General features: G+C 34.6%; 3 protein-coding genes across 4 annotated transcripts in view; 1 reads left to right on the forward strand and 2 right to left on the reverse strand.

Annotated features, from left to right (window-relative positions):
• The window catches only part of LOC108738943 (P protein-like), a 30,256-nt gene extending 26,657 nt beyond the window's left edge, over positions 1 to 3,599 (reverse strand). The window contains exon 1 of one of the 2 annotated variants that reach the window (XM_025974975.1): positions 3,450 to 3,599. In XM_025974975.1, coding sequence (XP_025830760.1) covers positions 3,450 to 3,517 — 68 coding nt within the window. In that variant the 5' untranslated portion in view covers positions 3,518 to 3,599. Of the gene's footprint in view, positions 1 to 1,429; positions 1,646 to 3,449 lie in introns of those variants that run through there. The other variant, XM_025974974.1, reaches the window with a different exon arrangement.
• LOC108738947 (odorant receptor 4-like) overlaps positions 1 to 5,895 on the forward strand; it is a 39,052-nt gene extending 33,157 nt beyond the window's left edge. Inside the window, exon 6 of the mRNA XM_018472578.1 lies at positions 5,724 to 5,895. Within this exon, the coding sequence (XP_018328080.1) occupies positions 5,724 to 5,771 (48 nt within the window). The 3' untranslated portion in view covers positions 5,772 to 5,895. The remainder of the gene's footprint in view (positions 1 to 5,723) is intronic.
• A 9-nt stretch (positions 5,896 to 5,904) lies between these two features.
• Positions 5,905 to 10,758, reverse strand: LOC108738946 (CUE domain-containing protein 2). Its single transcript, XM_018472576.1, has 4 exons — positions 10,194 to 10,758; positions 9,831 to 10,005; positions 9,360 to 9,510; positions 5,905 to 9,300 (listed from the first exon to the last, which is right to left on the reverse strand). The coding sequence occupies exons 1-4, from the start codon at positions 10,363 to 10,365 to the stop codon at positions 8,935 to 8,937; spliced, it is 864 nt and encodes a 287-aa protein (XP_018328078.1). The 5' UTR covers positions 10,366 to 10,758; the 3' UTR covers positions 5,905 to 8,934.
• Between the last annotated feature and the right edge of the window lie 1,087 nt (positions 10,759 to 11,845).

Raw genomic sequence — 11,845 nt, forward strand, 5'->3', positions numbered from 1 at the left:
GCCCTCTTCAGCCTGCTTTCAGGAATCGTGGGAATGGGTGGGTGGTGGTTCGGGTGAGAAAGATAAGACGGACGAAATGAAGACAGAAGAGAGTGAAAGATTATCTGTGGAATATTACTGCCTCAGCATTTGCCTAAGTGATCCATGGAAACCACAGAAAAACTTGGACCAAGGCAGACGGACCCGGAATCGAACCGGCGTCCTCCCGAATGCTAAGCAATGGTCTAATCTGGAGAGACTACCGTACCACCAGCGTTAGTAGGTGGTAGGAATGAAACACCTGAAAGTTTTATGGCCTACCATCGCACAACCACTACCACCCACCGAGGAGCGCTTTCTGGTAGAACTCACCACCTTGCACCACTGTGTAGATCGATGGAGCAGCCTATCCACCAGCCACTATGAATAGGCAATCAACATTTTCTTTTATATATTGAGTGAACGACAGTGAATTGATTTTGTAAGCAAGTGTATGTTAATGGCAATTTTGCTTATTTTTCATTAATATAATTACATTTGTACAACATTTTGGCTATTTATCTCCAGCCCTATCCAAGCCAAAAAGTAAGCAGAGTTAATGGTTGAAATGTTATCCACTACAATTAAATCCTTGTTGAAGCCCATGCTTACTTTGCACAGACTAGCTATACCTTCTCCTGATTATAATACACCAAAAATATCGAAGAAAATAACTGATTTAATTGTCTCGGAAATTACTCATCCGAATTCAAAAATTCTTTCACTAACATTTAGAATGGACCTTCAGGGTAGACGTAGGCCGTCTGCTATTTCGTCACAATAAAAAGGTTTTCGAGGAGACCAGTTGTAAAACGTAAGTCGACGAAAAACAGCATTTTTTAGAGGCAAGATATACATGAGTACTTTCTATAGAATGTTTATAAAGCTTAAAAAATCCAAACTGATAAAATATTACTCCTATTATAGTCAGTGGTCGTCTGAGCGGCTAAATCTGACCAAATCTTTGAAATATTTGAAATTGTAGATTCGCTTGGCACTTGGTGAAAAATTTTTATAAAAGCAAAGCAAATGAATTAAAACACTTGGCAAGTTTCACAATGTTAATATATTTCTCTGACGATCGATTCGGTGTTTAAACCATTAAACATTGTGAAACTTGCCAAGTGTTTTAATTCATTTACTTTAAATCTTTGAAAACTAAACTGATTTCGGTGGCACTTTATATAGACATAAGGAACAAGAATCCGGTAGAGATCTGGGCTAGTTTTTTAAATTGTTTTATTAGTCATAATATTGTATTTATTGTAAACAATTAAAAATAACTGCATTCGGTAGTAATAAAACTGAAAATGAAAGTTTCAAATCGCTACTTCTAATAATTTCAAGAAATACGGATGTTTTGGAAACATTTGCGATTCCTACCCCCATGCAGCACCCAGCAGTTACCTACCTGTTTCTGATAATGTGCGGTAACTGAGGAAAAAAATAACTGCTGTCTTCGTCACCAGAATCTGTGATTGTTGATGAACTAATAGAGATGTCCATTACTTTTTATTTTTTATCGTACTTTTAACACACTTGTTTTGTTGAAAAAGAAAGCAACACTTTATTAAACACTTTTCTTTTAAATTAGTTATTATTATTTATTGCACGCCTACATTCCGCGAGACAAAAATAACATTAACTCATCTAGACAGTGTTAAAACGGAAATAAACAAGAAAAACCTTTTAGGCAGACAGATAACGTTATTGTTATTGAACTGGGTATATGTATAAGAAAAAAATCTGCGTTTCACTACGTTATCATCTTCTATTATTATTACAAAATAAAAAATACATATGTATAACCATGAACAATTTATATCGGAGCATTTATTTATTTATCAGTGGATTGTGAAAATATATAAATGTTAAAAATCTAAGTAATGGGCAACGTTTCGAAATCCACGGAACTTCCTATTTGCGTTTTATTTATTTGCAACAACTAAAAATTTGTTTTTAAATATAATATAATATCTTTAATCTGGTGCTTTTCCATCATAATCCATCTGTGCAAACAAAGAGAACGAATAATTCTTATTGGGCAATTAAAAGCTATTTAACAAAACTGTTTGATTAGATATATGATTCATTATATCTTTGCAGTAGCATGTTACAGTCATAGATAAGAGATATACATAAGGAATCTTCCTTTAAACGGTACAAATATCGCCATCTGCCAGGTTTAATCCCTACTAATTTTGGCACGAGAGGTGACACCTGCTAGCTATAGTTGTATAATGTACATATTTTTGCTATTACCGGTACTCATAGCGCCATCTATACATTCAAAATAGATTTAATTTACTGTTAATTGTACGTATGGGGCCATCTATAAAGTAAAAGAAACACTTATCATTGGATGATACGAAGGTGAATCAAACATGAACTGGAGCAGCTCATGTCCATTATTTTATTTATTGCCTCAAACTGAAAATGAACAATTTTCTGGATAGTTCCCTGAATTTTACACATTCTTCGCAACGTTTGACGATTTCGTGAATACCTTCTTCATAAAAGCATTGGGAGCATGTTAACGCTCTGAAATCAATGGCGAGTCTAGTCTCTTTCACCAGCTCAAAGAGAAGATAATCATAAAGGGACAAGCCAGGACTGTGGGGATGACACTCCATGACTTCTTAATGAAGTTGGACAAGTTTGTCCCAAACCAAAATGTCTGTACGGGGTATTATCTCATTGTCATGCAGAAGAATAGCATCTCTGATTGACCCCCTTGACGGCCAGCTCAGCAATCACAGTCCGATAATCGAAAAGAAACTGCTCAAAGAAGTGTTTTTTCCATTTAGAAGGAAGAGCTCAGATTGTTCTTCAATGTTGCTTCTCTCATTACTTACAGTTTCACGGCCGTGAACTCTCAAAACATTTGTGACCCAGTCATAGATTTGGATACATGACAATAAAGTTATTTCCCCAAATTGTACTCGTAGTCATGTGAAAATTTGTGAGTATTTGACGACCTCGTTTACGAAAAACTTCAGGATGGTATGTTTTACGCATTACACGATGGATTCCATCAGAAGGTTCATCTCTAGTACAAGATACGATTGCGAATGGCAAAGCAAGGTACAGTTCATACTTGAATGACCTTTGTAATTATTTATTGATGCATAAAAACAGTAACTGGTAGTGAAAATAAATAAAGGAAAGTTGATAGACCTTTCAGAAAAATTTGAAGGAATTGGATGCATAATCAGTAACTATAGATACACGATTATTCCGAAACATCCCAGGGAGTGGGAAAACAAAACAAAATGCAAAAGAAACAATGAACACCCTATAGTATACAGTGCACAATACTAAAAACTAAAAAGTTGTGGATATGCATGCACCAATGGTGCAGTGCCATTGTCAAAACGTTCAACTGCAATTTCTTGTGTTTTGCGTTTCCCAATAGTTCGAATTATACATACCAATCTTTGTTTTTCTTTGCCCTCTCTCTGTCCAAATGCTGTTGAAGTTTTAAATTAATTTTTTCCATTCTCTTACGATAAAGAAAACAATGCACGTATACTGTTGTAAAAACCCGCCACTACACAATCAAACATCTCTTTTATTTTTAGACATTTTTCAACACACGCACATATTTTTATTTACAAAACCACGAAAATTCAACAACACTCTCGCGTCGGGTCCTCTCTAAAAGGTTATCAGCAACAGGAAAATTACAACGAAAAATAATCTGAATTGATATTAAAAGAAAGGTCGAATATACAGGGAGTTCTTTTCTCTATTATAATCACATTGAAATGGATGATGTGTAAACTTTTAAGTATAAATCGTGGATGTTTTTTTACGAATAATAATAATTCCGATCAAACATCAAGCTGGTATTGACCAGCAGTAGTTTTTAAGTACCATATTTTTAATTCATTACCTACCGTTTTATTTCTAAAGAGCTGAAAGAGTATTTATAAGGTAGACACTCGATAATGAGAACCACACATGATGAAAAACCCCAAAGCCACCTTTTGGCCCCTCCTCACTCACATGGACCCCGGCCTACAACAACTCAGTCTTTTCAACATTTTTTAAATGAAATTTTCATAAACATTTTGTTTTTATTTTATTTTCTTATTTAAAACCATCTCAAACAACAAATGTCGGGACTGGCCGAACTTTTGAACTATCTGTCACAGGAAATACGTCATCTTTACTATAATGATATTTGGTAAAAAATCACTTTTTGAAAACTTTCACTTAATTTTTATTAAATTCTTAACAAGTTTCGACCTACAAGGCCATCTTCAGAAGAAGGATTAATAACTGAGTAACAACAATTTGGTCTTAAATAATAAAGGTATTGTTTTGGCTTAGCGTGGGGGATGTAAAACGGGGGTGTAAATATTTTACACACGTTCTGACAATAGGGGAATCGTAAATATTCTCTATTTCGATTGTTACAATTTCACTATTTGAATTTAGATGTGACCTTATCTCAATTGACTTTAAAATTGTTAGGTTTGTACTTTTGTCTTTTATATGTAATATTTTTACATTTTTCCTATTGTCGGACTTGTGTCCAGTTTGTTCTATATGGTTCATAATATTAGACTTATAATTATAATTTTACAATGTTCATTAATTCGATCCTTAAACGTTCTCCCAGTTTGGCCTATGTATATAGAATTACATGTATTGCAGAGTAATTTATATACCCCATTTTTTAGTCTATATGTTGCACGTTCCCTAATACATTTGGTAGTTCCCTAATCGTTTTAACTGAAGGAGAGATGTTGTTTTATATGTGTTTATTTAGCTACCTTTTGACCCCTTCTCCTCACGTGGTCTACCACAGGCTTATTCTTGGACCCCTGCCTAAAACAACTCGATCTTTTCAACATTTTTGAAATGAAATTTTCATAAGCATTTTGTTTTTATTTTATTTTCTTATTCAAAACTATCTCAAACAATAAATGTTGGGGCTAGCCAAATTTGTGAACTCTCTGTCACAGGAAATACGTCATCTTCAGACCAACTGTTGCACGATCCCCGATATACCTTTGTAGTTCCCCAGTCGTTTTTGCTGGAGGAGGGACGTTGTTTTATATGTGTTCATTTAGCTATCTTTCGACCCCTCCTTCCCACATGGTCATCCACACGATTATTCTTGGACCCCTCCCTAGAACAACCCCATTTTTTTTAACATTTTTGAAATGAAATTTTCATAAACATTTTGCTTTCATTTTAGTTTCTTATTCAAAACCATCTCAAACATTAAATGTTGGGGCTAGCCAAACTTGTGAACTCTCTGTCACAGGAAATACGTCATCTTCAGACCAACTGTTGCACGATCCCCGATATACCTTTGTAGTTCCCCAGTCGTTTTAGCTGGAGGAGAGATGTTGTTTTTTGTGTGTTCATTTAGCGACCATTTGACCTCTCCTCACTCACATGGTCTCGCATAGGCTTATCCTAGGACCCCCCCCCCCATCAAAACACTACGATCTTTTTAACATTTTCGAAATGAAGTTTTTCCAATTCTACTGAGTTATTTAATGACTGTAAAATTACTTCAAAAGAGGAATTAGGTATTAAAATGAAAATAACGTTGTTCTTTTAAAGTATTTATTAACAAAAAAGTGTTTATATTAATTTAAAAAAATAGAGAACACGTAAACAAAATAAAATTATAAATACGTGTAAACGTATTGTACATTCAATAATAGAGTTTTTCACATTTTCAGAGTCACAATAATCTTACAGTACTCAATACCTACAGCCCTCAGTCATAGCTGAACCAGTTGCTCAATACATTGCTGCCAGACTACACAATAAAATTTAGTGGCATAAATTACCAAAGACGTCACCAGCCAAAGGGGTAAAATAAAAACAATTTGTAAAGTTTACTACATAAACACAATATGTAAATTAAAGCATTAACTTCCTGGGTTTCTTGTAACTTTATGACTTTTTCCGCAACAGTAAAGGGTTGACTACAAATTCCAGGGATTCATGTCAGTGAATACAAAAATTAGAGGTGTGGATGAAATATCTATGGGGGTCCACAAGAACGAATCCCATTTCAAATAGTCGTGACCGAAATTAATTAGTTATCCAAAAACAGATTAATTTACATAACATAGATAACAATTTCTTATAAGAAGACTAGATGATAAATGTTTATAAAACACGATGAAGATTTGGAGACAGATTTGGGGGTACTTTATATGCTTTAATCATGAGAAAATTAACTGTTATAGTTGTCAAAAACTTATTTGAATCAACGGATTTATTACAATTCGTATTAGAAAGGCAAAGATCCACCAAAAACAAAAAAGAATTGACATTTAATCTATGAGACAAAAAATTTGGGGTGCCAATTTAAACACTATGACGTTTGATTAACAATTGTTCCCATGCCCCTGCCCTTGGCGACGTCTCTGTAAATTACAATAAATATTAAAAAAAAAAAACAGTTTACCTCTTTTATATACACTCATAATATACAAACGAAATTCATACTGTCATTGTAGTGCAAAATCGACTCTTCCTAAGACGAAAATATACATTTTAAAGAAAATACGGCATACACTGCAAAATTTTGTACTGTCCGGCAACAGCGCTCACTTTTCAACCTAAACTAACCCTATCCTTACATCATACATAATTTTAATACAGTACATTATAAAGAATCACAGTGATAAAACGTTTCGAACTGTCAACGAGAACAAAAGTTAAAGGTACTTATAGTTAATTAATTAATTGTAATTAACACATCACGTAACAGTTTTTACTTTTTTTTTTCGAAAACTGACTAGTATTTCTCTTATAGAATAAGTATGTGAACGTATGAATATAATAATATACGTGTAAATCTAGTGTCACATCTATGGAGCAAGTTGTTGTGCTACAGTTCTTATTCGTTTTCACCTATAAATTGCTTCAATCTCTTTTTTGTTTTAACTGGTAGTCAAATTGTGTTGAACTTGAAGCTTTTTGCAAAGAATCGCATAATAATCAAATTTAGTAATAAATACAATATGTTGAAGTTGAACTGAAATTCATTGCATATTCTACATTTATGGGATCCATTTTCTTTTAATACAAAATGAAGCAGTCGTTTTGAAGTAACAGACAACAAAATTGATTAATAGTTGCCTTAGGTGAAGTAAAAATGGCGCCGCAGTTAAATGATTGGATGTACCAAATTATATCGCAAATGACATAGAAACTACATTTTATATCTCAAAACAGTTTGGAATAAAAATTCATTAAGAGGATTAAATAACCACAAGAATACCAAAAAGAAGGTATTTAAAGAATGAATTTTTACTGTATTTGACATCGAACGTATGACATCACGAAAAAATCTACATGGCCGACGTTGGCCACCATAATACATTTAAAGTTGCTGATTGAAACAAAATGTAACGCATGTACTAATTAGGAGCTGTACAGGTTGTAACTAATGGAACAAAGGAATAAAAAGACATAGAAACCCTAGTGAACAAATTAATAACAAAATAGCGATGAAGGGTTTGAGTACAAAGCAAACTATCTCCATTACTGCATCCATGTGTATGCATGCATACCTAACCAATAAGCAATCGACTTTGCATGACAGATAATTGTCAGCGTTGTCAAACTGAATGTTTGATGTACGATAAAGACCTAACCTTCTCGTTTATTCTTATAACTAATTGTTTAATTAAACAACTGAAATTGACAGTATTGTACCATAATCCCATTGCAACTTGGACATAGAAAACTAGATATAAAAACGAATTGAAACAATAAACGTTAACATTAACGCAATATGGCAGTCCATCGACAACAACGCAACGCAGTACCAACATAACCGTTAGGTACACTTAGACTTATTCGCTAGTTACGATTCAGTTCTACGTCGTTCGTGTGGTTGGTTAAACGTTATTAGTAATCATGACGTCAAAATACTGCATCTTTCGAACCAAAAGTGCCATTAATTAAACTAATATCAAGTTAAAATGCAGTTACTGCACGTGAAATAGGTATGTGACAACATTTATAGGATTTTTCACTTATAGATGGAAAGGAATATCTGTGCCCAACACTTGCTCCTTATGGCTAGTTTTTAAAGCGAACACTTGTATACATACACCCTAACGAGCCTGTCAGACATTTAAAACGACTAATGAGTAGTCTATTACAATATGACACAGAAACGCCCTTAAATCTAAGACATACGTTGAGATAAATACGAGGGACTTCCGGAACATTCGCACGCAACCTTAACAACAAAAGTGACCTGTCGACGTACTTTTGACGGAACGGAGGAATTGAGAGAGGAGGAGAAGGGGGAGGAGAGGGAGAAAAACTCGAATGACCGATTTTCGTTTTTCTTCTGCGTTTTCGGCTTCCACAACTCGCTCGGATTTTCAATAATAATACGACCGTTCCTTCGGGACAACAGAGGACACAGGAAGAACTATTACTATCACTAACATGGAAATGTACGACAGAATGTTGCAAAATCACCATGTCGCCATTTAGAGTGCATAGATAATACGATTGTGCGACAACAATGCAACATGGCAACAAAACGTTCTTCTCCGTCTTTTTAATAAGACTTACGAAAAAAGGAACTATACAAAAAAATAATATGCATACGAAAATCATGGTCTTCACATTGATAAATATCAATAATAATACGTATAAGTAATAAAGGTACTTTCGCTTAAACCTAAATGAACATATTGCAGTGAAATATTTGGTAGGTAATAACTCGAGTTTCTTGGATAAATTCAAGAATGGAATGAGTACTAAACAGAAATATAATAGTAGAAGGCCGTGAGGCCTCCAAAAGAATTTGGATAATGCCATAAGCAAAGATAAAATAAATATCTTTAAACTTTCGACATCGAAAACAATGTGTAACGTTACCGAGAAAGCATCATTGCAATTGCATGTTGTTGGTTACGGAGAGTGGCTTTTTTTGTTCTTTTTTAATGATACGTCGTCTACGTCTTCGCCCTTCTTGACCTCCGTGTACCTTTCGCCTTTGAGGCTCACAATCTTGTTGTCCCTGTATCGAATCAATTTTTTCGGTTCGACTTTGGGAGCAACAGGTCTGTGCTCCTTCACGTCTGACTCCCTGTCAATATACGAATACCTTTCGATGATGCGATTTTTGAGCTCTTGATCGTCGATGGCCTGGGGCTTTGATAGATGCAAAGTTACGGATCCGTTGGATGTAATGGACTGACCACTTTCCTGACGATGGATTAATATCTGGGACGCCCTTTCTATGTCTCCACATGCAATGGCAATGCAATGTTTGATCTGTAGCAATTGAAAACAAATTGGGGACTTGGGGGCTTCCCCGGAGTTACTTAACTTACCTCTAATGAACAGACGTGAGGGAACATCTCTTGAAGATTGTCAATTTCATCAGAAAAATCACAGACTGAACCGTCAGTTGAACCGTCACTATTTTCTGACAGATGGTGCATACGTCGCGGTCTATCATAATTTTCGGAATTTATTTGATATCTAAAACAAAAGTGGCCTTCGTTACATACGTCACCATACAAACCCACTGCAACAGACATACTGAAACAAGTGATAATTCTAGGTAACTTATTAGGTAACCTCAGGCGTTTAAGGAGAACAACTGAAGCTTCTGCCGCCATACTGAATGCCTCTATTAACAAACCGTGCCGCCATATTGGATGTAGTGCTATATTTTCTCTAATTCTAACTACTCAACATAATATCATGAATAAAAAGAAAAGAAAACATGCTAGATTTTTTATAGAAGTGGGCGCATCATGCAAAAAGCATCAAGGTATGACTACATATTACGGCAATACCTAGGCTTTTGAACGGGCACCACTTCTGGAAGCGACAATTCCACTTCGTGAATTTTTTTTTCTTGCGGCTCACCAGCTTGCAATTTTGCAGCTAAATCGAACATCCATTCACAAATAGTTGCATGATTTAATGACTCAAATTCAGGAAAATATGCGCTCATCATTTCACAAAATGCTGAAAATGTTATCAACATAAAACAATAGGTACCGTTACTTTGTTGCTGTATTATAATAATTATTCAGCCATGTTTAAATGGCAATTACTTCGATCATCACTCTGTACACATAAATGTGTGTCAACTAAATGTAGTATAAATAAAGCAGTATAATTTCGCGTGTACTAAAATGAGAAGCAATATTTACCTTCAACATCAAATACTGGATCAGAGCTTACGTCTTCTAAGATGGCCACAACATAAGATAAAACAATTTCATCAATTAGATTCAAGTCAGCGTCAGGTATTTGCTTTTTAACAAATTCAAACAAGGAATCTCGAATTTTTGACTCCTGTTCAGCGATATTTCTATTAGACATTTTTTTACCACACCTTTGAACCTACTAGACCAAAAAGACCGACGTAGGTACTTCACCAATTGTTGTTAAAAACTGAAGTTCGAAGAAAACCACCCACAACTTATTTATTTATTAATGCCGTTTAATTTATAAAACGCGAAGACTAATAATTTTATTTCTAATTATTTGGCTTGATCACCTAACACATGAATCTGTAATTTTCTCTCGAAGACGGATATCACTTTGTAGGAATTTTGTGAACTGAATCGGACAATTTTTAGACGATTTTGAATTTATAAGTCAACGGCAATTTTTGTTAATCTAAGGCCAAAATTTTCTGATCAAATGATCAATAAAACTCCGGCAATCTAGAAGTGTCTGTTTTGGTTTTGATAAACACTGTTTACTGTTATTGTAATGAATGTGGCTGTAAATCTTTCTCAAGTTCAATTGCACGTACCTATAGTGCAGCTACTCGCTCTACGATGGCGCAGTATGCTCTAAACGTACAATATTTGACTCTGATGTAATATAAACGTCATCCACCTGGGTATCGTACCTTTATCTATTCTATGTACATCATAAAAGTAATAGTCCTGACTCACTGACCTGAAACTCAGGATAAACTCTTGGACCTAGATTATAGTCGAAATTTTGCATAGGGGTTTCTTTTTTGATGTAGTCAAGGAATAAGGAAAGATATTTCGAAATTCAACTCCCAAAAGAATGAAAAGAAGTGACAAAGCTTGTATGGGACATTTTTGTTTTGTGGTCAGACTTATTTCAAGCGTGTTCTTAATGCTCGGAATTATTCAAAGACTTATTTCGGCACTTCAAAAAATTCAACCTCTGAAAGGCTGAAAGGGTCAGCGAAGCGGACCAGTTGCGATTAGTTAAATGATAAGGAGAAAGAAAGAACATTCATTGCAAATAAGATTAATTGGGTGAATCCATTTATGGTATTATGTAACTAACTTACAATTTTGTTATTATTGTTTTACATTAAAAACTATTATAATTTCCATGACTCGGTTGAGTGCGGATTATAACCAGAAACGGATATAGCATCCTGTTGTTTGCTGGTTGTGTTTAAACTCCTAAAAAACGGATTCCATTTTGTGACCCCTATCTAGAATTAAACAGTTGGAAGAGATTCAGCTAAGGATGCACATTTTGCTAATCTACATACTAAGGCGCCATTAGTCATTAATATATCATTAAAGACATGACAACATTAGAAATAAATATGCATGGGCAAATAGTTATCATGGGATTTGCAAATGATATCGCAGTGTTAACATTGGAGATAACCTTAAACGGATTAGAAGCGGTATTGACAAAAGAATATGGGACGAAAATAAATAAAAGTAAAACAAGCCGGTATAAAAAGGAGGGGAAAAGAGGGAGTGAACTAATATAAAAACAGGGGACGAAAATTTTCGGTATTTGGGAAGTCAGATAATTTGGGATCAAAGGAGTGGTAGAGATATAAAACAAAGAA

Source organism: Agrilus planipennis, unplaced genomic scaffold, assembly GCF_000699045.2.
Source record: "Agrilus planipennis isolate EAB-ADULT unplaced genomic scaffold, Apla_2.0 scaffold118, whole genome shotgun sequence".
Lineage (NCBI taxonomy): Eukaryota > Metazoa > Arthropoda > Insecta > Coleoptera > Buprestidae > Agrilus > Agrilus planipennis.

Excerpts from the sequence above, each read along its gene's own strand:
- LOC108738946 (XM_018472576.1), bottom strand. The coding sequence starts at position 10,365 with ATGTCTAATAGAAATATCGCTGAACAGGAGTCAAAAATTCGAGATTCC. Across the intron at positions 10,006-10,193 it reads TCCAGTATTTGATGTTGAAG|CATTTTGTGAAATGATGAGC; the intron begins GTAAATATTGCT and ends TAACATTTTCAG. Across the intron at positions 9,511-9,830 it reads GTGCCCGTTCAAAAGCCTAG|ATATCAAATAAATTCCGAAA; the intron begins GTATTGCCGTAA and ends CTTTTGTTTTAG.